Here is a 27926-nt window from a genome sequence, read left to right as displayed (position 1 = left end):
GCGTGTATGTGGGTGAGAGTGAGTTTGAGTGAGAAAGAGTGTATATGTGTGAGCATGTATAAAGAGTGTATATGTGTGAGCATGTATGTTTGTATATGGGATCATGGATGAGTGTGCGCGTGACAAAATGAGTAAGTGTAATTGAGTCAGAGTAAGAGTGAGTGAGAGAGTGCGAATGAGTGATTCAGGGTGGCAGTGAGTGCACAAGAGTAGGTGAAAATGAATGAGTGAAAGTCAGTGCTAATGATAGAATGTGTGTGAATAAGTGAAAGTAAACGAGCATGTGTTGTTATGCTTGCAGATCCGCCATTGACCCTGGGATGCTTCATGGCTTGTAGAAGCACCCTTGACAAAATGTTGGCACTGGAATACTGGAGGCAACACTTACATATGGATACCCTTGGCAGAATGCTACTGCTAGTGCTCTGTAGGTACATTTTGACATGGAGCGCCCATGGAAAAATGCTAGAGCTGGCCACCTAGAGGAAATTCTTGGCATAGTTGCCACCCGTGGCAAATTGCTTGAGATAGCATATTGGAGTAAATTCTTGGCATATGGGAAGACAACTGTGACAAGGTCATGGGGCCATCGATTACAAAATGTGGCCCTTGACATTTTAGACATAACCTTTGACATAAGGGACCTCCATAGTGCAATAGAAGCAGTATTAGGAAAGTTCTGGCACTAGCTTATTGTATGTAATGTTTGGGCAAAAGGGGCCACCATGGCAAAATGCTGGTCCTAGCAATGGAGTTAATTTGTGACATAAGGGGGAACCCAAAGGACATTTTAAAAACATAAACGGTGAACTCATAGGGACTATTGCATTTCGGTAGTTTGGAGAAGCGCGTACCTTAGGGAAGCGCACCATTAGGACCCGGGACCCCAGGAGCCTGGCCAAGCCTCCGTGGCTGTCCCTGACTCGCTGGCCAAAGAGGAAGGGTTTTTGGACTCCTTCATGGGCACGGGGGTTGGCGCTTCCACTCGCTCCCGCCGGATGTTGATGGGAGGAGGGTTGGGGGCCTATTTGGGGCACCCTGGCCCAGGCACGCGTCCTCTTTTCTTAGGCACCGGCGCGGGAGAAGAAGTGACGCGGAATCGTCAGCTCATAGACAGCAGTTGTTTTCTTTTGTCTCCCCTCCAAGTCGGCGGTTGGCAGTTGCGGCTTCTTCAGGGGTCAGCTGCGTGCTTCGGGTCATTGTGCCGGTGGGAAGAGAGATGATCCAGGAACTCCCCGAATCGTGACGGGCCGCACGAGTTCCAGAATACTCGCCCAGCCCAGGTTAAGACCTGGTGGTGGCTCTGGTCTTCAGCGGGAAGCGGGACAGGGCAGGAACGTTTTGGACGGCCCCCCTCCACTCCCACTGAGGTCAGCATTTGGGGTTTTTGCTTTGAGGGTGGCAAGAAGGGGGCTCTTATTGCTTAACCGTGTTTCCGGGCTTTAGGCGGGAGGGAGGCTTGAACATGACATTGGGGCCGAGGGCTGGAACTGTTAAAATCCAAGCTGGGAAAGCACTCGCCATAGGTGCTAGTTCTTTACCCACCTACATTGAGCGGCCTGTGTTTGTGGGCCCATTGTCAGTGGGGCCAAGCTAGTACTCAGGGCCCCCAGATATCTGGGCAGTCATCCCCCTGGGCTTGTGTCGTCCCGTGACTAGTTTAAGTTGGCTTTCTCAGCAAGTATAGGGCTGAGTTGAGGCGGGTAATCGGGTTGGACCTAAGTAGCAGGTTGGATAATTTATTGTTTTAAAGATACTTGGATTTCTACCTTGCGTGGACAAAGGCCCCTCCATAGTGTTTGTCTCGGCATACCGATAGTGAGTAGGTATTTTTGCAAAAGGAGGAAGAGTGGGCAAGAGGAAAGACAATGATCCCGAGTTGGCCCAGCTGTTAAAACTGGTCTTGTCTAAGCTGGGCCATGGGGACGATTCTGGTGACTCCATGACTGGGCCCAAACCTGATCTTGTGCAAGAGCCGGTTGGGGGGGACCGCTCCCGCCATTCCAATGTGCTCCCTCAGGCTGCATTTCCTCTGGTACAAAAGAGGGTGAGGACTAAACCTGCTAAAAAGAAAACTGGGGGTCTTGGGGGTGATGTGGTCCATCTTGCTAGCAGGGGAGGATAGGCAGACCAGTCTTCTTCGGGGATCGAGTTATGGGTCAGGGGACTTTCCTTGCAAATCCCCCTATGCTTCTCCCAGCTATTTTGCAGCAGGGATTGCCAGGGTCTACTGAAGTGGGCTCCGCCCTAGCTGACATTAGGAAGTCATTGCAAGCACTTTCGGCTCGGAGGCAGGGAACCTTGCCTGGGGAAAATGGGGATCAGACCTCCCTTTGGACTTTTGGGGGACGGGCGCCCGACCTTCTGAGTTACTGGGTACTGCAGCGCAGATGCTGACAACGGGTCTCCAAGTTACAGGTCTGGGGGGCTCCGCACAAGGCGTGCCATCTGGTTCGGTACTGTCATTGGCGCCGAGTTCGTCCGGTGGGGTACCCAGCATATCTCAGGGTTTAACCGCAGGCATACTTACGTCGGTTGCCTTTCTTTTATCACAGATGGCAGCTACTGCGACTGGGAGTCAGGGTAGCTGCGCTTCAGTTGCCCCATGGGCTCTTTCACCTACTTTCAGCACCACTGTAGCCGAGCTGCAGAAGCAAGTGGAATTTATTGCCAGGGTCCAGGATAGAGAGGGGGCAAGCTCAGCTCCTCGGTCAGCGGTCAGGAGTCCCTTGCACAGTCCAATGCATCCACTGTTGTTTCACCAGGTAAAGGGTCAGGGCCTGCAGACAAGAACCCGGGAATTGGGAGGAGGGCGCTGGGGGGCCAGGACACACTACTCTCCAAGCCGGGAAGTTGGCATCGCACGTCCCAGCATATGTGCAAGAAAAGATATGGAAGGGCGAGTTCATAGACATATTTTCATTAATCAGGCCAAGAAGGAGGGAGGTTGATGCCAAGGAGAAGGAGGGGGAAGGAAAGCTCTTCCAAGGAAAAGAAGCCAAAGGTACAGGACTTGATTACTAATAGGCTTTTTGGCTTTAATGTACTCATGACCGTGATGTTGGAAAAAAAGACCTGAGTTAGCTGATCCTATGATATTTTATTCCAATAAGATCTTGAAGGCTCAAGCTATGAATGGTGGGGTGGCCTGGCTAGAGTATGATAAGGATTTCAGGTGGGCTAAAGTTGGAGATCTGGAGATTGGATGGGATCACACAGAGGTTAACGTGTGGTTGGTGAGTTTGAACAACAAAGCCCCGGTTAAGCAGCCCTTTCGCTCACAATGGGGATCTGGCGAGAAAAAAGGGTCCTGTTGGGCATTCAATCGAAAAATGTGTACGCAGCCTGCAGGGTTGTGTAAATTCAAACATGCCTGTTGCTTTTGCGGCCATCCCTCCCACCCTTAATTCAAATGTATTAAAAAATCCAAAGATAAATGAAGGGACCCCAAACCATCTCCCCAGTAAGGCCGTACCAACCCCGATAGTTATAGAGAGACTAGTATTTTGGCTAAATCAGTATCCCAACAAGAAGGCGGCACAATTACTTTATCAAGGGTTTTCTATGGGCTTCTGCATACCTGCTCAGGGAGTACCCCCAGTTTTAGATTGCGAAAACCTGCTGTCAACACGCACTCACCCAACCGTGGTGGCCCAAAAATTGGAGAAAGAAGGTGCCTTAGGCAGGATAGTGGGCCCCTTCCTGGCTCCTCCCTTTCGCAACTATGTTTGTTCACCGCTAGCAGTGGTACCCAAAAAGGACCCGGGATAGTTTTGCATGAGTCACAATTTATCTGCTCCCAAGGGTTCCTCGGTCAATGATGCGATTGACCTGGCTCTCTACTCAGTGACCTATTCCTCATTTGACGCGGCATGGGCGAAACTGCGGGTACTAGGCCAGGCCGCGTTCATGGCAAAAAACGATATTGAGTCAGCTTTCCGCCTTCTGCCTGTTCACCCAGACAATTGTCATTTACTCAGTTTTCAATTCCAGGGCCAATTTTTCTATGACAAATGTATGCCAGTGGGTTGTGCAGTGTCTTGCAGTTATTTTGAGCAGTTTAGCTCAATGCTGCAGTGGTTATTCACGTTCAGAACAGGTCACACTGACATTTTGCATTACTTGGATGATTTCCTGGTCATGGGGCCGTCGTCCTCGGAAGTCTGTGGGTGGGCCTTGGGAGATTTGATATCCATGTTTGAGGAATTGGGAGTACCCCTGGTGCCTGGCAAGACATTGGGCCCAGCCACCTGCTTGGCGTTCTTGGGTATTGAGATTGACACAGTGGCGGGTGAGGGCAGGTTGCCGGCTGACAAGGTGCAAGCACTCTCCGGGGCGATTGAATCTGCCCTGGTCTAAGGCGACTTTACACCAGCTGCAGGTGCTTGTGGGCTAGCTTAATTTTGCACTGTGCATAATTCCCATGGGCCGCCCCTTCTCCACATTCATTGCTAGGGCAATGGCTGGTCTGATGAAAAAATATCACCATACTAGGCTTCGAGCAGAGGTGAGGGATGACTTGAGGATATAGTGAGACTTTCTACAGGGATTTAACGGGACAGTGGCTTGGCCAACTCCCCCAGTCTCCAGCAAATCTTTAGGCTTATTCACAGATCCGGCAGGCAGTATTGGGGCAATTTTAGGACAGCATAGCATTGGTGCCGAGGAGATTGGCCTGATGCATGGCATGCAAGCGGGCTGACAAGGAATATCGCCTTTTTGGAACTGTTCCCCATTGTTGTTGCGGTCACTGTGTGGTCTGACTTATTCTATGGCAAGTCAGTGGTCTTTTGGTCAGATAACATGTCAGTGGTGGAGGCCATTAATAAGCAGTGTTCTTCTTGTAGCCAGGTTCTAAGACTGCTGAAACATCTGGTTTTGTTGTGCCTAACGTTGAATGTAGTATTTAGTGCTGCGCATGTCCCAAGTGTTTCTAACCAGGCAGCTGACGCTTTATTTCGCTCCAAGTTGCAGGAATTCTGGAAGTTGCATCCACAAGCTGCGGACCAGATGACAATATTCCCAATATCTCTGTGGAAGACTGGAGCCCCGCCTTAGCTGATCTCGTGGGAGCCTCACTCAGCGAGCACACCCAGAAGGCCTACCAGCAACACTTTAAATCTTACAGGGCCTTTGTGCAGCTGCAGGAGAATCTGGACCTCTTCTCATCAGAAGCTATTTGTAGTTTTCTGCAGGCGCTGAGGGCACAGGGCAGGCCGGTGTCATACGTGAGGGCTCACTTGGCTGCAATCGGCTTCTATGCCAAACTCTGGGGGGTTCGGGATGTAGGCAATTCATTCTTGGTCAGAAAGGCTTTAGTTGGCTGGGCCAGGCTAGAGGGCGTAAGGAAGGACAGTAGAAGGCCGCTCGATATGAAGACCTTGGATTACATGTTATTTTGCCTCCGAGCAGTATGTACGTCCACTTATGAGGTGACCTTGTTTGGGGCCGCTTTCTCAGTGGCATTTTATGGAGCTTTCAGGGTAGGCGAGTTGGTCGGGTCGTCGAAAACAGATACTGCCGGGGGATTGCAGTTCCAAGATGTCAAATTACAACATGATGGGCTTTTTATCAAATTGCGAAGATCTGAAATGGTCTGAAATGGACCCTATGGGTAAAGGTGCCACAATTTGGGTCAAGCCCTCCACAAGAGCCTTAGTGTGCTCGGTGGCCCAGATGTGGGCATAATTGGCGGTCCGCCCTCAGTGGCATGCCCACCCCCTTTTTATTCATGCAAATGGGGAGTGCCTGTCAAAATACCAGTTCACTGCAGTATTTCGGAGTGCCCTCCGGAGTCTGGGTTTGGACCCTGTTGGTTATTCTTCTCACTCATTTAGAATTGGGGCAGAGACTTTGGCTGCGGGCGGGTTTATCTGCTGAGGAGGTTAAGCGCATTGGTCGATGGTCTTCCTCATGCTTCAAACGCTACGGGCGTCCTGAGTTATTGAAAGTTGTGCTCTAATATGTCCCTGCATTGCCATTCTCAAACTTGTCTCTTTTTTCCTACAGTAGCATGCCTTTTAAGGTGGTATGGGTGCTGGGACACTCCTTCACAGGACGGGCCGCTTACCGGTTGCAGCAGCAGCATAAGTTGAAGCCAGCGTGTATGGACAAGATTTTCTTCCATTGGTGGGGCACTGGAGGGACTCCAAATTAGGCAGCTGCCGCAGTTGGTGGAAGAAATGAAAGCGCACAAGGCACTTCAGTTCCCGGACTTGATTATCCTGCATGTGGGCAGGAAGGACATGGTGGAACTGGGTCACAGGGCTATCAGAGAGGCTTTGCTAAAAGAGTTTGCTTGGTTGAGGAGGGTGAGGTTGAGGGCTCTGAACGTTTCCGTAAGGCGCCTGAACGCGGAGATGGCCAAGTTATGTACCCCGTGGGCAGCCTGGTGTTGGAGGGGTGGGACCCTAGGGTTGCGGACAAGGAGCAGATAGCAGGGGCTCACCCCTCAAGGATGCAGGTGGCTTACACCTGCATGGTTCTCCGTGGGGGTACGTGCCTGGAAGTCACTGATTCGTGGGGTTGATGGGGTGGGGTCAGGAGCAACCTGGGGGATCTGGGTCCTATGGAGAAGCACGTACATTAGGGAAGCGCACCACTAGGACCTGGGTCCCCGGGAGCCTGCCCATACCTCTGTGGCTGTCCCGGACTCGTTGGCCAAAGAGGAGGGGTTTTCGGACTCCTTCCAGGGCACGGGGGTTGCACGGGGGTTGTCACTTCCGCTCACTCCCGCCGGATGTTGATGTGGGGAGGTTTGGGGGCCTATTTAGGGTGCCCTGGCCCGGGCCCTCGTCCTCTTTTCATCAGCACCAGCACGGGAGAGGAAGCGGCGCGGAATCCCCCACCCATCCCATTGAGGTAGGATATCGAGGGGTGTTCAGTAGGTCATGTTAGCTGTAAGGAGAGCACATAGATTGCTGTACCACGTCAAGGGGAGTCCTCCTGCATACTCCCTAGGCCAGCACTTAGGGGGGAGATGGTAAGCTGGCCCCAGAGAGAATGGGGACACCGGCAGGGGGGCAAGGGCGCTCGGTTATGCAAGATAGGGCATGGGGCTGCTGCCTCTGGTTATACCCTACGAGCCTTCATGGGCAGCCTAGTGTTGGAGGGGTGGGCCCCTAGGGTCGTGTACAAGGAGTAGATGGCAGGGGATCACCCCTCAAGGGCGCAGGTGGAATACACCTGCATGGTTCTCCATGGGGGCGCGGGCCAGAAAGGCCCCTTAGTGCTGGATGGGACAGGTGACATTCGAGAAGCTCCTGGATTTGTCTGCTGTATATATTGTCAAAAACGATTCTGATATTTTTTTGCCTGTATTGTTATTATGCTGAGATGATCACGTTTGTAAATATGATTACTGAGACTTGTGTTTTTAACGTTGACTCTCGATGTGAATATTTGGACAATGTTAGATTAAAATATATTGTCATGATTCATTGTGAGCGCTTGAATAAACATAGCCTCTTTCACCCAGAAAGCTTGCCTGTAAGGCACTGATTTGTGGGGTTGACGGGGTGGGGTCAGGAGCAACCTGTGGGATCCAAGTCCCATGGCACACCATGAAAGGAGTTATTTATTTATTTATTTTAAAAGTTTTATAAAGCACAAACATGACCCTTGTGGGTATCAGAGCACTTTACACATGTTCAGGGAGGAGAGATATAGACAACAATAAGGCTCCCCAGATACGGGAGGGGTCACCACAATATATAGAAACAATGGATATGATAGATATAAGAAAAACAATAACCAAAACCATAACAGCGAGCAGTGGTCATGAGAGTAATTGACGAGTCAAGAGAGGTACGGGGAGAGGAGAGCCTAGGATCTAGGGCATACATTTTTTTCATAAGTATTACTTTAACTTCTTTCTTGAAATAAACAGTTTGAGGGATTCAGTCTGGTTCAGGGGGGAGTGAGTTCCAAATACTTGAGGCGATCCCAGAGAAAGGTTTTCTTTTTACAGAATCTATGCGGTTTCAGCAGCAAGGTGCAGGAGCTTCTGGAGGATCTGCAGCTGCCGGAAAGTTCCATCTTCTGAGCGAGGTATCTCCGAGTATTGAAGTGTAACTGAATTCTTGCTTCGTAAGGTAGCAAATTGAGGGATTTTAATTCAGGGTGATGTGGTTGTTTCATTTTGATCCTGTGATGAGTCTTGCAGCAGAGTTAAGGGAGGCCCTTAGAGGAACAAATATAAAGTGAAGGGGGTCCGAGGGACAGTTTAAAGACCACGACCAGACTAAATCCCCTATCCAATGATTCATAAACCCAAAGAGTCTGGAGGTCTAGATATACAGGAGAGAGAAATGAAAAGAGAAATGCAAGGAACAAAGACCCTTTAAGTGCTCTATCGCTCGAAGGATTTCCATCAATAACCAGTGATTGGTCAGTTTCATCATCTGGATATCCAACCTTACCACCACTGCCAACCTCTCCAACATGAGGTGTTTGTTTCGGTTGGGTGTCAACCAGATGACCAATGGTGTAAGAGGGAAGGAACCGGAGAGCAACAAGGGTTCTTGTCCTGACCAAGATGTATATCACTAAATGATATAGAAGGGTGCAGTGCAAAAAGGTGAGATAAAAAGGATTTAGAGGAAGAAGAGAATGTTTATTCAGGGTATTCCAACTAATCAATAGATTAAAAAATGGTGCAACAAAACAGCTTTAAACAAATAGGCTGCGTTAAAGTACGGTCGACATGTTTCAGCCTTAATGACCCAATGGTCAAATGGCTTTCTTCAGGACCTCATACCATGTTAGTATTGCTACTGCAACATTATTCGTGAAAAAAAGAAAAACTGTAAAATACAACCTTTGTGGTGTGTTTCCTTCCGTGTAAACGGTATATCTGTATTACCTGAATACATAGGAAAGGAAGGAGACAAGGGTTGGAAAATTACAATGACTCTATTGTACATTTCACTCTCCTGTGTTATAACAATTTCGTGTAAAAACAGCAAAACACTATAATGATTCCAGGTGCTTACCTGTTTAGCACGAGGAATATGCCTCACCTACCCGGAAAAGACTCAGGTTGACGGAGGCCCCGCCCTGTGAAGTGAAGGGAATGTTGTCATATGAGGCTATTAATGAGAGAGTAAAACATACGAAACTCCCATATGTCAAAAAAGTACATTGTGGTTTAAAAGGGATCCCATTGTGGATCCAAAGGTAGGTACCCAAAATTGACACTCCTCAAAAGCAAAATCGCCATAGGTGGAGGGATGATGTTAAAGGTAGAAAACCGAACAGGGATGCCCGTTCGGAGGAAGACACTGATGTACTGGTAGACTGTAATAGCGAGCAATACTAAACCGCCCCCAACATACACAGAAACAGCAAAAATGCAGCAAAGAAACATTGCGCTGCCTAGAGAATCCTTTCGCTGTTTGAGAGAAGCTCCGGTTAAATACAGAATTTCAAACATGCTCGTGATCTAGATACAAGCACTCGTTAGACTGATTCGTCTCTAGTGTCGCTCGGCATTTAAAAGTTATATTACCGAATACATAGCGCTGCTTAGGAAGTTAATTACGCTATTCAAGAACTCTTGGGAAGTTAGCCTTATAGGGCAGCAAAGAGAAGTAATGCGGCAACAGAGCGTTTACCTGTCCGTCGGTACCTCAGAGTTTTCCTGAGTCGTGTGGGAGGTAACTGGCGGACTGGGTCGCGGTCCTTATGTCGTCAGTAAGGCACGCGAAAGACTGTGTCTAGCAACCAATGCCTATCGAGTGTCATCGTTGCTCAAGGAAAAACTACCAGATGACGTATCGAAACCCGGAACTAGTAGTCCGTGGGTCAAAAACGTACACTCGGGAGTCTTGCATGCGCAGATCTGTGTCTATATTTGTTTATTAGACGCAGAGTGTTATTAGATAAGGTGTGGTGCTCGCTAGTGTCTACTGCAGTATAATAGTCGCTTAGCACCCTGTAGGCTAGAAATGAGGCGTCTAATGTAAGAAAGCTGTATTGAATGTATACAACTTTATTGAGTCAAGGGATAAAATACAATTACTCGACTCGTACGGATAATTGATTTAATCCTCGATGTGTAAGATATGTGAAATATCTATTGTTTTGTAGAAAGCAAAAAGCCTCAAAGTACTCAATATAAACCATAGTTTAAGAGGTTTTAAATAGAGCACCTTACATACCAGCTGTATAGAATGTGTAGGACTTAATGAGATCGATGAAGCGATCGCAGAAAGAGTAGGGAGAATTACTCAGTGAACGATGCCCACATGACTGGCCCACTGCGAACAGCGCTCAAAAAATAGTGGGATCTATTGGTCACAAGGGATGGCAACAGTAGATGACGTAAAATCATTTGTAAACACATGTTTTGGAAACGGTGTGTTAAAGAGAGGACCATGGGATTGCATCATTCAGACCTGAAGTGTCGCTGTGAATTTTGAAGACCCATCTTTGTTCTTTCCGGAATAGGAAGTGGGATACATCACTCACATGAGATGGTACAAAAGGTTTCTCCAGGACTGTCCATGTGAAGTCTGTGGCTTTATGGTTGGCTTCAAGAAAATGCCTTGTCAACCTAGTGTTGTTTTTCTTACATCTGAAAGTGCTTTTGTGCTCAAGCATACGTAGTCTGACTTTACGAGTAGTCATACCCACATAGCGAAACTTACATGGGCACTCAATCAGATAGATCAGATTGTCGCTGTTGCAATTCGTGAACGTTCTTTGTTCCCAAGATGTTCTCATGCCAATGTCTATCGAATTTGAATGTTTAGTTTGTGGACAGATTGAACAAGTGCCACAAGGATGGTGTCCCTGAACTGCTGGTAAATCCCACAAAGTTCCAATTTGGCGTGGTTTGATTTGTTGTGGTCTGGTGTGCACCAATTTGTCTCTAAGATTCACACCTCTCTTTAGAGAGAAAAGAGGTAGTTGTATCTTCTCTTTACATGAGTTTAAGAGTCGCCAATGTTTTTTGACACATTTCTGGATGCCGTTGGTCAGAGTGCTAAAAGTGTGGACAAAAGTTAGTCGGTCCATTGGAGGTTTTTCAAACGGAGGTTCTATCAATGCCTCTCTGTTGTTGTTAGTAGCTCGTTTGAAAGCTGTTTTGATTAGTCTTTTAGGATATTTCTTCTCCATCAGTTGTTCTGTCAGGTTGCGGGCGTGCCACTGATATTTATCTGTTGTGGAACAATTGCGTCTCACGCGGAGAAATTGCCCATATGGTAGATTGTCTTTTAATGATTTAGGATGCTGACTATCATACCGCAGGAGGGAGTTACGAGCCATAGGTTTTTTGTATAGTTCGCTTTCCAAACCTGTGGGGGTTACAAAGATAGAAAGATCAAGGAAAGCCAATCTTTCTTTATGAATCTCCACTGTAAATTTCAAAAAGTCATTGCGGCTGTTCAGCCACTGTAGGAAAGCGGAAATGGAAGATAGATCCCCTCGCCACACTACAAAAATATGATCGATGTAGCGCTTCCACAGCCTAATTGAGTCGTGGAAGGGGTTGTCAGGGTTGAGTATGTACTCGTGTTCAAAAGAATGCACATATAGATTGGCCAGACTGGGTGCAAAAATGCTTCCCATGCTGGTACCTGAGACTTGAAGATATATTGTATCTTCAAACCTGAAGAAATTTTCCTTCATCGCTATATGTGCCAATGTCATAATAAAATGGACAGGAGTGATGGAATCTAGGTCTGTGTCGTTCAGAATGGAAGAAACAGTGTCAAGGGTTTCGTCTTGTGGAATGGATGTATATAAAGATTCTACATCAAAAGATACTAGAAAATCTTTGTCAGAATCAAATTCCACAGTTGGTAGAAGACGTAAAACATCCTTGGTATCTTGTAAGTAAGTAGGCATACTCTTTACTAACTTAGAAAATGGTCAACAAAAGTAGACAAGGGCTCGAGTAGTGATCCTAGACCTGAGATTATAGGTCTCCCTGGTGGAGGACGTTGAGTTTTGTGAACTTTAGGCAGGGTATAAAAGTACGGCATCACGGGGTTGGGAGTTTGTAGGAACAGAGCTTCTTGAGAAGTGATCCACCCTTCAGCTACTGCTTCTTCAACAGCTTCTGTGATAACCTTTTTGACTCGTTCTGTTGGATCCATGTCTAGTGGTAGGTAGAATCTCCTATCTTCTAGTTGTCTCCTACATTCTTGTCGGTAGCTTTCGACCTCCTGTATGACAATCGCACCACCCTTATCGGCAGGCTTGATGATGATGGTATGGTCTTGTGTAAGTGCTTTCAATGCCAATTGTTCTTTTTTCGGAAGATTACTGTATTGGTTCTTCTTCTTTTTATCTTGACACAGAGTTGTGATTTCTTCTGTGACAGCTTTTTCAAAAGTAAGGACTTGGGGAGGTACACTGTGTAATGGAGGGTTGAAGGTAGATCGTCTTTTTAATCCAGTATTAGTCTCATTCAAAGTGGTATTAGGCAAATCTTTGTTGTTAAAGAAGAAATGTAATCGTATTTTACGAAAAAATTTGGCCAGTTCACATTGTATCTGAAAGTCATCTCCTTTTGTCGTAGTTACAAAACCCAGGCCTTTGTTCAAAACAGATATTTCATCTGCGGTCAAAACTTTCTGACTAAGATTGATTATCAAGTCGTCTCTGTACTCGTTCCTGGTTGTGGTTGGCTCTTCTTGGATTGGCTGCGTGTGTGCATTTGTTGGGGCATGGAGGGTGGCAGATTCCAATGCACTTGTGTTTGTCGGCCTCTTCTTCGACCCCTGGGCCTTCCTTGGCCAAACCCTAAAAGAGACTGGTAATTAGGGTCCTGTTGATTCATGAGGAACGGATTCTGTGGTGGTAACTGAAATTGTTGGGGAGGGTATTGTTGGGGGGATAACCTCAAGGTGTCGGAGGCCACCAATGTTGTACCTGGGGTATATACTGCCCTCTCCAGGTCCTCCTATTTCCTCGTCCTCTATTTTGTTGTTTGTTCATTTCTGAGCCAACGGTGTCACTCACATCATCATCGGAGCTGCTCCCAGAGTATGTGGAGCCATAGCGGCGTCCTTTTCTGTTGAATTCTGGTGGTGTATAGGTCTCGCTGGTGTATGGATAGATCACCTCGTGCTTGAATTTGGCTAGGTCCTTCTTGAACTTTTCGATCTTTGAGGTCAAGATTGAATCTTTAAATTCTTTGTTACTTTTATTAGCTTCTTCTTGATTCTTTTTGAATAAAGCTGCTGTAACAGTGACTTTTATTTGGGCCTCTAGCACTTGTATTTCCAAAAGAATGGTATCTGCCACCCGCTTGGCTGTGCTAACTATAAGGATGAGCCAGTCACGCGTGCAGCGCCACGCTATCAGAGACCAATCTTTTAAGAAGGTTTTATCCTGTAGAAATAAGCGAGGGGCGTTGGTAACGATCAAGCCCGCCGGGGCACAATTGCCCCGTAGATATTCGGCCATGATAGCGCCATGTATCATGGTCTGTGTGTGGGATTTTTTTAGGGATAGTACCTGGCTCCAATCATCTGCTGTTGAGCCTAGTGGTGCCATGGCCATGTCTAAAATACTTGGTGTATTGTCAAGTATGGATTGGTATATAGCGTCATCATATGCTAGACCACCAAATTCTGCCATTGCTAGGGAGATCAGGGACCAATGATTGTCCTATCTCTGACAACCTAAGTGTAGAGAGCTAAAGAGGAGTGTCAGGGTACGGGGAACCAAGAAGTTAAACCAAGAAACGGAGGCTAACCACAGGTTTAGTCGCCTTAATGTGTTTAAAAAGGACCAGCAGCCATCAGCTGCACTAGAAACAAATATAAAGTGAAGGGGGTCCGAGGGACAGTTTAAAGACCACGACCAGACTAAATCCCCTATCCAATGATTCATAAACCCAAAGAGTCTGGAGGTCTAGATATACAGGAGAGAGAAATGAAAAGAGAAATGCAAGGAACAAAGACCCTTTAAGTGCTCTATCGCTCGAAGGATTTCCATCAATAACCAGTGATTGGTCAGTTTCATCATCTGGATATCCAACCTTACCACCACTGCCAACCTCTCCAACATGAGGTGTTTGTTTTGGTTGGGTGTCAGCCAGATGACCAATGGTGTAAGAGGGAAGGAACCGGAGAGCAACAAGGGTTCTTGTACATTTCACTCTCCTGTGTTATAACAATTTCGTGTAAAAACAGCAAAACACTATAATGATTCCAGGTGCTTACCTGTTTAGCACGAGGAATATGCCTCACCTACCCGGAAAAGACTCAGGTTGACGGAGGCCCCGCCCTGTGAAGTGAAGGTAATGTTGCCATATGAGGCTATTAATTAGTGCAATACTAACATGGTATGAGGTCCTGAAGAAAGCCATTTGACCATTGGGTCATTAAGGCTGAAACATGTTGACCGTACTTTAACGCAGCCTATTTGTTTATGTTTAAAACGTTTTTATTGAAACAAAACAAACCATGGGGGAGGGGGATAGGAGGTTAGGGTACATTTAATACAATCAAAGAAAAAAGGTGCAACTCAAGAGGGTTGGCGATGGATAGCTCGATGGGCCAGGGGAAAAGCACAGTAAATGAAAGGCTAGAAATGCAAACTGTGGAATCCCTGCGTGCATATCCAACACCCCAAATCTGAGCAATGAAAGCCAGCAGCCACTCGACAAAGCACAATCCACCCCCCCCCATCCCCCATCCCCCCAGTAAAGAAAGGAAGGAAGAAAAAACAATACCCCACCCCCCCGTCCTATGGTCCCGCGGCAGATTAGTCCTCACCAAGAAGCCCCGCACCCCCCCCCCCGAGGCCCCTGTCTCACATGTGATCTAGTCCGCCGGGGTCATCGGCGGCGTCAGCCTGAGAAGCCTAAGATACCTCGGACAGGTGAGCTCCCGGAATTCGGTGGACAGCAGCGCTAGAAAGGGTTGCCACAGCTCTTCAAATTGGTCTATTTCCCCCGCCACCGTGAGCGACAGCTTCTCCATTCCCAGCACATGCCAAAGCCTATGCAACCAACCCGTGATGGAGGGGACAGTGTTGGTGCGCCAGTGGATAAGGATGTTCTGGACCGCAGACCCCAGCGCAATCGCGATCTGCCTGCCCCTGCGGGACTTCAGTGGGTACATTAGGTCATTGGGGAGGCCCAGCAGGACATACGCCGGGAAGCGCGGCAGCTCTATCCCAAAGTGCTTATCCACCTCGTCCAAAACTTCCTTCCAGTAAGCGGTCAGCACGGGGCAATCCCAAAGAATGTGTGAGAGGGTACCCTCCTGCCCGCAGCCCCGCCAGCACCCCTTGTCAGTGTATTTATGCATTTCATACAGTCGCTCCGGGGTGTAATACCAATAAGTGGACACCTTAGTGAAGGTCTCCGTAAGGCCCGTGTGATATGCAGAGTGCCGCGCCCGATACGCAATTTTGTCCCATTCCTTGTGGCTGAGTGTCCTACCCAATTCCCTGTGCCAGCGCTCCCTCCCCGGGTTGTAATAGTGAAACGGCGGGGGTTGTAGGTACTTGTACAGATCGGTAATTAGCTTAGCGTCGGAGGTCCGGGTAGCCAGCCACCTCTCATACGGTGTAATTTGACGAGCAGCGGTGTAACGCACCTGGGGCTGGAGGGCCCAATGCCGAACCTGCATGTAGCGCAATCTGTCCAGCTCCGTCAGGCCGAACTCCTGGCGGAGTTGCTGAAATGGAATCACTCCCTCCGGGCCATAGATCTGGAAGAGCGCCCTGCAGCCCGCCTGCACCCAATGGGAGAAAACTCCCGGCTCCATCCCTGGGGAGAAGTCCGGGCTGCCCGCTATGGGTGTGAACGGCGAAGGGAAGGTAGTGAGGCCCCGAGCCTCACAGACTGCGTCCCACACCCGCAGGGGGACCCGCGTAATAAAAGAAGCGTAAAGGTTAGGGGGGCGGTGCGCGCGGCGCAAGAATGGAACCTCTTGTAAAGTGCGGCCCGCCACTGCCTGGTCTTGAAAGAGCCAGTGTTTGTCGGACTCCCACCTGCTCCACTCCACCAAATATCGCAGCTGTGCCGCCTGAAAGTACTTACGGAGGTCCGGAATACCGAGGCCCCCCGCCTCCGGAGCAAGCGTGGAGAGGACCCTCTTCATTCGTGGCTTGCGGCCCTGCCAGACAAAGCGGGAGATGTCAGCCTGCGTTTGTCGTATCCAGCCCACCGGGGGCTGGAGAGGGAGGGCCCGGAAAAGATACAGTATCTGGGGCAAAACCGTCATCTTAACCGCCGCGATTCGCCCCAGCCAGGACAGCAGGCCTTTGCTCCAGCGACCAAGCTCCTCCTTGATCTTCCTGCTGAGGGAGGCATAGTTAGCCGTAACCATCTCCGGTAATGTGGGCGCCAGCAGAATCCCCAGGTATGGCACCGTGGAGGAGGACCACTGCATGGGGAAGAGTCGCTGAAGGTCCCTCCTGGTGTCCGCAGCCAGGGACACGTCTAACGCCACCGACTTGCTCATATTCATTTTGAAGCCGGCCACACAGGCAAAGGCGTCTAGTTCCTGGAGGCAAGCAGGCAGCGACCTCCTAGGGTCGTCCAAGGTCAACAGGACATCGTCCGCGTAGAGACTGACAGTGTGGACATACTGGCCCATCCGGACCCCAACCGCATCCGGGTTATCGCGAATCCTCTGAGCAAACGGCTCCATGTAGAGGGCAAACAAGAGCGGCGAGAGGGGGCAGCCCTGCCTCGTGCCGCGTTCGATGGCAAATCCACCGGAGCTGCACCCGTTGACCCGCACCGACGCTGAAGGATGCTTATAACAGTTGAATACCATGGTGCGGAACTTATCCCCGATTCCCAATTTCTTGAGAACCAGCTCGAGATACGGCCAGTGAACTCTGTCGAAGGCCTTCTCCGCGTCGACGGACAGCAACATCCGCTCCCCCGGGATCCGCGAGGCCTTCTCCAGAACATGCGCCACCCGCTTGGTATTGTCAACCGTCTGTCTGCCGGGTACAAAGCCAGCCTGGTCCGCCTCCACCAATCCGGGGAGGTGTGGACCCAGCCTGGACGCTAGAATCCCTGTATACAATTTGAGGTCGACATTTAAGAGCAAGATGGGTCGATACGAACCGCAGAGGGCCCGGTCCTTCCCAGGTTTCGGAATTACCGCGACCGTCGCCCTCAGGAGATCCGGTGGGATGGCTCCCGGTTCGGAAAAGGAATTAAATAGCCGAGTAAGGACAGGGGCCACAGCCGTGCAAAAAGTCTTATAAAACAAAGACGTGTACCCGTCCGGGCCCGGGGCCTTACCATGCTTCAGCCGCGCGATAGCGGAAATCACCTCCTCAACATGGATATCCCGCTCCAGGTGGTCCGCCTGAGGCGGATCCAGCACCGGAAGGGTCACCGACTCCAAATAACCTTCGGCGTCCCGTGGCGAGAAGGGCTCCTCCGCGTACAGCGCCTCGTAGAAGCCGTGGAAAGATTCCGCTACCTCTGCGTCCCCGGAGACGACCACCCCGTCCGTGCCCACCAGTTCCCTCATGACGCCACGCTGCTGCGTGACCCGGAGCCGGTGTGCTAGGAGCTTGCCACATTTGTCCCCCCCAGTGTAGAAGGCGTGTTTCAAGCGCAAGGCGGCATACTCCGCCCTATCAAGATCCAATGCCGACAGGAGCTTCCTCGCAGCCTTCAACTGCCTCCACACCCTTGGCGCCCCCGTGCGGCGGTGGACCTGCTCAAGCTCCCGGACCTGAACGGTCAGCTCGTCCCTCTTCCGTTGCCGCTCCCTATTTTCGGCTGCGGAGATAGAAATAAATTCCCCCCGGAGGACTGCCTTCAATGCCGCCCACTGTGTCGCCTGCGAAGTGTCGGTGTTGCTATTGTGAGTTAGGTAGTCCTGTATGACCTCCCCAATGCGCTGCACTACAGACTTTTTGTGTAAAAGGGTATCCCGGAGGCGCCACACCCCCCGAGAGGGGGAGGCCGCCGGCCACTGGAAAACGCCGGTGACTGGTGAATGGTCAGACAAGGTCAGGACCCCGATGTCCGCCGCCGTGGCAGCGGCATGCATCGGTCCACTCACCAGAAGGTAGTCCAGCCGTGAGTAGGTTCGATGTGCGTGTGAAAAGTAAGAGTAGTCCCTATCCGTGGGGTGCATGGAGCGCCAAAGGTCGTGTAAGTCCATTTCCACAATCCGGGCCTTCACAGCCTGGGACAGTTCCCCCGTCTGCGGGAAGCGCTGCGCCGATCTGTCCATCACAGAATCGAAGACAATATTAAGGTCTCCCCCCAAAATGACGTGGCGGTCGGGGGAAGCAGTGACATCCACCAACACGGAGTCTAGGAAACGCTCTTGGTGGTCGTTTGGGCTATAAACGGAGCCGACCGTAAACGCTATGCCTCCTAAGCGCATGCGATACGCAAGAAGCCTCCCCTTCTGTTCAGCACACTTATACAAAACCTCCCCCCTAAAGGAGCTCGCTAGAAGAATGGCTACCCCCGCCGTCTTGTTCGCTGCCGAGGAGAAGAACTGGGTAGGGAACTTAGCAGAGCGCAGCCTATGGCAATCCCGGGACAATAAGTGGGTCTCCTGTAAAAGGCAAATGTCCGCCTGCGTCCCCTCCAGCAAAGATAAGATCGCTCTGCGCTTCACGGGGTTATTCAGACCCTGAACATTAAGGGTCACTACCTTTAGGGCCGACATTCCTCTCGGGGATCGGGAGCGCCGTGCAATGGGCAGGGGATCAGCGGGTGGGGCGCGCGGGGCAGCCGCGCAGGACAAGCCATAACAGACCAAGCGTGGGCATGGACAACATCGGACGGGACCTCCCCAACCCCAGAACAACCCCTACACCCACCCAAAACACAACCCTGGCAACTAGCCAAACGCAACCTCAAACACCCCATTGTCCCAGTCAAGCCCCAAAACGGGCAAGTCCGTAGAAAAGAACGAAGTGGACGTCCAGCCACTCACCTCCAGCCGCTCCCCCCCGACCCCCCCGCCCCGTACCCAGCATTTAAAGAAGCTAAAGGCATCTCCCCCCGGAGTGAGTGTTAGGCCGTCAAGGCCACGCCGGTGGAGCCGGCCGAGTCCCTGGCCGCCGCCCTCAAAGCGTCGGCCATGTCCGCCCTGATGGTAGGGGAATCAGGACGCCCTGCGCTGGCCGCTGATCGTCGCCTCGCCAACCTCCGCCGGCTCCGTCTCTCCGAGGCCCTCCACGACGGTGTAGCTCCTTCCTCCTCCGCTGCCGTAAGCCCCAGGACTCCACAAATGTCCTGCAAGGAGCGTAGCTGGTGTAGCACCCCGTTCCATCGGAAGATCAGGCGGAAGGGATGACCCCAAGAGTACGGCGTCTCGTGTTCGCGCAAAAAGTCAGTGGCAATCCTGAAGGACCTGCGTTTCTGCAGCGTGATGGCGGAGAGGTCCTGGTAAAGCGCCACCGGCCGCTCCCGGAAAGTCAGGGGCTGTTTCCTGCGGGCCTCAGACATGATGCGTTCCTTCAGCGGGAAATCGGGCAGGAAGGCCAGAATGTCCGGTGGAGGTGCCGATGATTGGCGCTGCCGGCCAACCCTATGTGCCCTATCAATGCTAATGGGGAAGTCCGCAGCTTCCCCCAGGATCTCTCGGAACAGGTCCCGCAGGTAGCTCCCCAGATCGGACCCCTCGTCTGCAGTCGGCACACCACGCACTCGAATGTTGTTCCTCCGTGATCTGTTCTCAAGGTCCTCAGAGTGGGCCTGGAGCTCAACACACTGCTCCCGGAGGCGGAGAACGTCCTGTTGAAGATGGACTATCTTCTCCTCCCGGCGTTGGGCCTCCGTCTCCACCGTTTCAACGCGCTCGCCAAGGCCCTCCACTTCCCTGCGCACTTCCCGGACCTCGCTGGCCACCTCCCGCTTCAGTGTCTGGAAGTCCTCCCTGAGGGAGCTAAACAGTTCCTCCATAAAGGTCCTCGTGACGGGTGGCTCCCCCCCAGTCACGTCCGCCGAGGCCCGGGAGGTCCCCGGCGAAGGCTGTGTTCTGTCCCGCAGTTGCTGGGCCCTGCCAAGCATGTCCGGCAGGGTGCGGTCCCCCTTCTTAGAGCCTCCTCTTCCAGACATCGAAACCACTGCGGTCGGGCACTGGTCCAGCCGCCCCAGGGATGCCCAGCTGCTGGCAAGCACTCGACGTGGGTGTCCCTCCACAAGCAGGGTCGCTGCGTCACAGGTGACAAAATGGCGGTCCAGCCCGGTCCCCGCCAGCCGCGGGTGCCCATCCGAGACAGGAATGGAAGCTACAGTGGGGGGCTCCTCATCAGCACATCCCCCAAAAAGTCAGCCCGACAGCAGCGGCGGTCACATACATCCGCCAGCAAGGGCCCCGGTGAACGCCAACACCACTGATCCCACGGCGACAAGATGGCGGCAGGGCGAGGCAGGGCAGAGCGACCAGGCCCGGCGACACCACCGGGGCCCCCAAAACGCACAGCAATCAAATAGGTTCCACCGCCGGTTTCAGTCTGTCACACGCAGGGGCCCAGATGGTCCGGCCCCAACAGAGAGTCCGCTGTACTTCGGCCAAGGGACAGGGGCCTACACAGTGCGAAGTGTCGCCGACACAGGTCTGAGTGCCAAAGCACCCGTCCTAAGTCTTCTGCACCGTCGGGTCCCCTCCCGCAGGGCTCCTTCACCCTCCGTCGAGCGACGGGCCAGATTCCCTCCAGATCGCAACTTTCAGCACCAGGCCCAGCCGAGGCGCCCGGACAGCACTCCGATGCGCTCCGCCTCTCAGGCCCTCCTTCGCTCCTCGAGCTCGATCGGACTTTTTGGGGGCTTCCCCCGAGGCGATCAGAACCAAAACTGCAACAACATGCGCACCAGGTGCTCCGCCACGCTCCTCTTCCACGCTGAGCCTCAGCGGGGGGAGAAAAGCATGAGAAAAGGGCTCAAGCTTGGCCGGGCCGGAGGAGCTACGGGAGGAAGCGTCCGCTCACCCCGCCATCTTGGCCACGCCCCCAGCCTATTTGTTTAAAGCTGTTTTGTTGCACCATTTTTTAATCTATGGATTAGTTGGAATACCCTGAATAAACATTCTCTTCTTCCTCTAAATCCTTTTCATCTCAACTTTTTGCACTGCACCCTTCTATATCATTTAGTGATATACATCTTGGTCAGGACAAGAACCCTTGTTGCTCTCCGGTTCCTTCCCTCTTACACCATTGGTCATCTGGTTGACACCCAACCGAAACAAACAAATAGGCTGCGTTAAAGTACGGTCGACATGTTTCAGCCTTAATAACCCAATGGTCAAATGGCTTTCTTCAGGACCTCATACCATGTTAGTATTGCTACTGCAACATTATTCGTGAAAAAAAGAAAAACTGTAAAATACAACCTTTGTGGTGTGTTTCCTTCCGTGTAAACGGTATATCTGTATTACCTGAATACATAGGAAAGGAAGGAGACAAGGGTTGGAAAATTACAATGACTCTATTGTACATTTCACTCTCCTGTGTTATAACAATTTCGTGTAAAAACAGCAAAACACTATAATGATTCCAGGTGCTTACCTGTTTAGCACGAGGAATATGCCTCACCTACCCGGAAAAGACTCAGGTTGACGGAGGCCCCGCCCTGTGAAGTGAAGGGAATGTTGCCATATGAGGCTATTAATGAGTGCAATACTAACATGGTATGAGGTCCTGAAGAAAGCCATTTGACCATTGGGTCATTAAGGCTGAAACATGTCGACCGTACTTTAACGCAGCCTATTTGTTTAAAGCTGTTTTGTTGCACCATTTTTTAATCTATGGATTAGTTGGAATACCCTGAATAAACATTCTCTTCTTCCTCTAAATCCTTTTTATCTCACCTTTTTGCACTGCACCCTTCTATATCATTTAGTGATATACATCTTGGTCAGGACAAGAACCCTTGTTGCTCTCCGGTTCCTTCCCTCTTACACCATTGGTCATCTGGTTGACACCCAACCGAAACAAACACCTCATGTTGGAGAGGTTGGCAGTGGTGGTAAGGTTGGATATCCAGATGATGAAACTGACCAATCACTGGTTATTGATGGAAATCCTTCGAGCGATAGAGCACTTAAAGGGTCTTTGTTCCTTGCATTTCTCTTTTCATTTCTCTCTCCTGTATATCTAGGCCCTTAGAGGAGCCGTTTTGGATCTGGACAAGCTGCTGAGGGTTGAAATACCATAGTCTAACCTAGGAATCATTAGGGCTTGCACTGCAGATTTAAAGTCATTGGGGTGGAGGAAGGGTTTTAGTTTCCTTAAGATGTTCATTTGAAGGGTCGCTCCTTTGCTGGCAGCACTGATGTGCTTCTGCATGTTAAGGATCTTATTGAGAGTTATTCCCAGTGATTGTGTTGAATCAATAACTTGGGGCATCAGTTGAGGGAGGTTTGTTCCTCAATGATGTGTGACCGGTTGGGGGTGGCGATTAATAGGAATTCAGTATTGAGAGTCTTTAGCTTGAAGTGGTTGCCCGCCAAACAGCTTTGAGTTTTCTGTAGAGTTAAGTTAAGGGATCTGATGGCTTCAGGGGAGGAGACGTTCAGGTATAGTTGAGTGTGGACAGAGTACATGTGATAGTGGATGTTTGATGAACTCATGAACTCATACCTTGAATATTTTGTGTATTTTAGAGGCCATGGCTATTTAGCAAATTTATGTGAAAATTGTGCATTAAAATGTACTAGTAAAGCCAACTTTTAAAAAATAATTCTCCACGAAGACAAACTCCCACCCTTTGTTCTCCCCTAGCAGAATATATAATATAGATTATACAGTTATGTAACTTCAGGTATCCACTCAACAAGTCATGCCAGGGGAGTTGTGGGAATGGGGGGTAGGAGGGAAGAGGGGAGGTAACATGGGGTAGGTTTTAGGATTCTATGTACTTTTATCTTATTGATATATGGAACTTCCGAGTGCACTCACTGTTATTCACATTGTTACGTTGCATCTTGCTATGAAAAGAAGATGGTACAGTTAGTGGGTGGTGTATCACAGGATGTTACAATGTGTAAGGACAACGTTGACTATAAACCATAGATCACGAAAAGTCTTCAGTGTACAAGGAGTATTGTGTATTAGGGTACTGGTATGTGAGCGGAAGCTCCTGATTGAAGTGCTCCTGAAGTATTGTACAAGGTTAATCAATAAACATATTTTACAAAAAACAGTTATGTAACTTCAGCAATATTAATTATTGTGATGCCATCAGGATTAAGGTTATGTGTCCACTTCTTGGGACGATGCAGGGTCTAAGGTCATAGTATGTCACTTCCTGTGACATCATTAAGGTCAAAGGGGTAATAATGTCACTTCCGCTACCCAGGGACAGCTGTTCCATTATGATGGAGGAGCATCGACCCACTGCTGAAAGTCTACAGAGGCAAACGTGAAAAATGAAATGATAATAAATAATGTTATTATCTTTCTATTTTTCACTGAGCCAGAGCCAGCCTGGTGGGGACGGGGCCATCCTCAGCTTTAGGGAGGAGTAATGGGCACTGCTAAGTGCGCATGTCGGTTTGGATGGCCATTTTAGGACATCCAAACCGACATGCGCACTTAGCCTTTCTCCAACCCAGGCTGTGTTACGCAGCTGGGAGGAGAAAAGTCTCAGGGAATGTCTGAGCGCCAAACCAGGCCGATCAGACCAATCCCAACACTTCTCTCATGCTGGGTAATAATATTCCTATCATGAGAGAAGCATCGGGATTGGCATCTGGGAGCCTGCACAGTGTGCACCAGCCATGGACTGCCAGATTCCAGGATCGAGAGAGAGGAGCAAGACAGCGGCCGCCAGAGCTGCAGGTAAGTATAATTTTATGTTTTAATGATGCCTTCTGTGCTTGTTTTGTCTTCCCCTCGCTGCTCCACCACTTCCCAATGCCAGCAGCCACCACTGCTGCTACCCCTGGCATGTGTGCCCCGAGTACCACGCCCAAGGCCTGACAGGGGCACACAGCTCTGACACTGTGCACAGTCAGATCTTCATCCCAGCAGCGGGCAGAGGAGGAGTGAGTGACTGGAAGGGGCACCCGAGCTGATTATAAATCAGAATAACGCCCAAAGCCCTGCATACAAATCTCTTGCACTCAGGCAACCGAACCCGACTAGCACGGGGGTATTCCAACCCAACCCCCCACACCCTCTCCCCTCCCCCCACATCTCTGCTACGCGCCCCTGGAAAGGGGAGCTTCAGGGAGGGAAAGAGAGGCTGAAGTGGCAGGAGGCCTGGAATTTTCTTTAAAACGAGGGGAAATGACAAGCAGTTTGCCAAGCACGCTCAATGCTCCACTCTGAACCGAGGCACCCTGGGCTTGTGCTAAGGTCGCCCACACCAAAAGCCCTGTTGAGATGCATGGTGCAGTGAGGGCTCGTTTGCAAGTTCTTGCCAGGGCTAGGTTTGTTTCCAGTCTGGCCATGTCGGTTAGATCGCCACCGTCGGCACAGCTCTTCCCTTACAGGTTAACACGCCCCCCCCCCCCCCCCCCTAACAGAAGTGAAGCATCTTCTTGAGCAGGTATTTCTGGTTGGAGGTCAAGGCGGCCGGTCAGGGAGGCGCGCGGTGCACACACCACGCCTACTTATATCGGGTGTCGTAGGTGGGTTTGGCACAGAAGACTGAGGAGCACTGCAGACACACTCGTAGGTGTCGCAGACACAGCAGTCCCCTCGAGCGGCAAGTCACTGAAGAGCTGTTCATCTAGAACACCTCCAACGACGCATCCCACGCAAACTCCGAAGACAGGCGTCCTCCGCACAGAGGCATCGCAGGCACCGCTGGGAGAGCGGAGTCAGAGATGACGACCCAGGCAGCAGTCCCTGCACATGACGGCAGGTAACAGACTCCCCAGATGCCTCCGTCCTCGCTTTCCTTTCAGACCCTCGTGGTCAAATGTACCCACTACCCACCTTCATTTGCCTTTGGTAAATGTCTCTCTCTCTCTCTCTCTCTCTCTCTCTCTCTCTCTAGAAACAAATAAGTGCCAGCGCCCAAAGTTTTCCGTAGGAGCACACTGGTGCCTACTCTTGAGACCACGTCATGCCTTTTCTTCTGCCACCCCGCACTTCCTGTTTCCTTCTTACACTCTTGTAGGTTTTGGCCCCGATTTGTCACTGTTTTCCTGTCTTCCGTTTTTCCCTTCATGCTCCCTTATCTTTTGCTGGGTCGAAGACTGGGGATGGAAAAGTCCGAGTCCCCATAGAGGGTGTAAGTCTGGTGCCTCAGCACGAGCACACGTTAGATACTGGTCCTTGTGTTAGTACCAGCGCTTGGAAAGAGTACAGTCACAATTGCAGAATCCCTGGGGGTGGGGCGTTCAGAAACGTTGCTGCCAAACAGTCTTTCACGAGTTACATTCTCAGTTAGCATGTCTTTTTACTCCGGTGGCAGCCTGAAGCTGGAATTTGAGAGCCCAACATCAAACCTATAAATTCTGGGAGTACAAGCCGACATTTTGTGTTATAGTTTTAAATCTCTGGCCCCGTGATTACCGGGATCTAGTCCACAATACAGCACAATAATCATGTGATTCTGGTCAACGACATGCCTCTCAAACGCTTCTCCTGCAGTCTTGGCATTCACGCATTGATACCAATGGCAAATGCCCGTGATCAAACACATTGTCAGCAACACCCAATAGTGAATGTTTGCATTTCACTCGGAACGTGCAAGGTCCCATGCAATAAATAGTAGTAATGGGTATTTCACGGGAGATAGCAGGCACCAACTGAACCCAGAACTCTAAGGTTTCTTAGTTTCATGCAGAAGTAACTCATCTGTCCAGACTTTTGCTTTGAATTCTGGTACTTGCAGTCCTGTTTTTACAATTATATCAATGTACGAAGTGCGTGGAAAAATTCATACTGGGGAACAGCAGAGCTCTATGGGAGATTCAATGTATTATATGGAATGGAGATGGCTATATCTGAAATTCATTTATTCTAAACCACTAAGTCTCATTATTTAGATTTAAAATTAGTGTCACAGGGAAATTAAGATACTGGTTTTGGGGAGGAGACCAGAAACAGAGAATTTGCCAAAAAGCATGGCCTCCCCATCTTCAGCTCTGATGAAACAACCACACTATTTATTGTATGTTGATGGACAAACCACCAGTGGCCCCAAGGCAGACATGGTGGTGGAGCACATGCTCAATCTTGGATGACTGCTCTGCTACCATGCGTTACATAAACTTGGAAATGGTGGTTGACTTTAATTAAAATAAATGCATAAGGTTGCTGACATGGTGAGACACACCGCATCACGTTAGGCAGCCGAATATATGGGTCTCTGCTGTTTTCCCTCACTTTTGGGCTACATTCCCAATACCTATGTCTGACGTGAAATTTCCACCTGCTATGGTGGACGTCGGACCATGTTCTATTAAAATGTAGGGAAGAGGCTCCTCCCATTTTGGATGCAGCTACTCTGGAGGAGAAATATCTGGCAGGCAACCCTACTTCAGGCGAAGTTTCACCCGCTGTCTTGGCTGAAAATGTAGGCCATCCAGCAATGGACACAAAAATGGCAGAAACAAAACTTACAACCAGGATGTAATGCTGCACCTCTCTGCGGAGGACACAGACGGTGGGCCGGTGTGATCGGCGTAGGAGTCTCGATGGTGCAAAGAAGAGAAACACAGCAGCCTCTGTAGTGAGACACAAAAATGTGGCCCATGACAAATGTCGCTCACATACAACGCTTTGGGACAGTAATATGCCCAAAGTAAAAGCACAATCATCACATTGTCCATAGTATGGAGGTCTTTTGTGCACACCCTGTGTACACAAGTGTTTTCTCATCCCAGACAGCTGCTTCAATTTCTTTCACAGTTAACACATGCAGATTGGAGATATTTCACCATTTTAAGAAGAGTCACTTTTTTATTGTCATACAGTTATGCTTATTCATCCTTCCAAACGTGCTTCTCTTAGCTGGGGCCTGTTTACCATGGGGCCCCCACGTCTTATGTGAAACTTGCACCCAGTTCAGGCCTTTCAGGTAGCAGCATTTTGCAGCAGTGTGGCCAAATGTGATACACCAGTCACATTGAAACCATCACTTGATCACATGAGGTCATTCATGTGTGCACGACACAGCACTAACACTTGTGAAATCCCCTTGTTTGTTCCCCCACATAATTCTAACACATTACGTTGCAATTTGACACAATATGACAAACTTTGACAACAGTGTGTTGGTTCTATGTTAGTAAACTATCTTGTCCATCCTCGACTCAACACTCTCCATGACCAAGCAGGTCAATGCCGTCTCGTCCTCCTGCTTCAACACCCTCTGCATGCTCCGCAAGATCTACAGGTGGATCCCCACCGAAACAAGAAGAATGGTCACCCAGGCCCTCGTAAGCAGCAGGCTAGACTACGGCAACGCCCTCTACGCAGGAGCCTCGGCAAAACTCCTGAAACGACTACAACGCATACAGAATGCCTCTGCGCGCTTGATCCTCAACATCCCTCACCGCAGCCACATCACACCCCACCTAAAAGACCTGCACTGGCTTCCCGTCAACAAGAGGATCACCTTCAAGCTCCTCACCCAAGCACACAAAGCACTCCACAACACCAGACCGACATATCTCAACAGCCGACTCACCTTCTACACCCCAAACTGCCAGCTCCGCTCTGCCGACCTCGCCACCGTACCCCGCATCCGAAGAGCGAACACCGGCGGCAGATTGTTCTCCCGCCTCGCCGCCAAAACCTGGAACTCCCTCCCCATCCTCCTACGGCAGACCCAGGACCTTCTCACCTTCAGTAGGCTACTCAAGACCTGGCTTTTCGAGCAGTAGCAGCACCCCTTCCCCCCCCAGCGCCTTGAGACCCTCACGGGTGAGTAGCACGCTTTACAAATGCTATGATTGATTGATTGATTGATTGCTTGCCCAGCTGTGAACAGGTGCATTCTGGTAATTGTAGTATTTTCCCCATTTGCAATGAAGGACTTCATGTGCAGAAATACAAAATCA

General features: G+C 50.1%; 1 protein-coding gene and 1 long non-coding RNA gene across 2 annotated transcripts in view; one reads left to right on the top strand and one right to left on the bottom strand.

The window, feature by feature from the left end:
• Positions 1-27926, bottom strand: part of LOC146866738 (uncharacterized) — a 49854-nt gene that overhangs the window by 19933 nt on the left and 1995 nt on the right. The window contains exon 2 of the long non-coding RNA XR_014960559.1: positions 26485-26588. This is a non-coding gene — a long non-coding RNA (uncharacterized LOC146866738). The remainder of the gene's footprint in view (positions 1-26484; positions 26589-27926) is intronic.
• PNP (purine nucleoside phosphorylase) overlaps positions 24456-27926 on the top strand; it is a 110054-nt gene continuing 106583 nt past the window's right edge. The window contains exon 1 of the mRNA XM_085600984.1: positions 24456-24775. Within this exon, the coding sequence (XP_085457110.1) occupies positions 24738-24775 (38 nt within the window). The 5' untranslated portion in view covers positions 24456-24737. The remainder of the gene's footprint in view (positions 24776-27926) is intronic.

Source organism: Triturus cristatus, chromosome 1_2 (assembly GCF_964204655.1).
Source record: "Triturus cristatus chromosome 1_2, aTriCri1.1, whole genome shotgun sequence".
NCBI classification, from domain to species: Eukaryota; Metazoa; Chordata; class Amphibia; order Caudata; family Salamandridae; genus Triturus; species Triturus cristatus.
The sequence above is the reverse complement of the archived record's forward strand: the minus strand, read 5'-3'. Positions and strand labels throughout refer to the sequence as shown.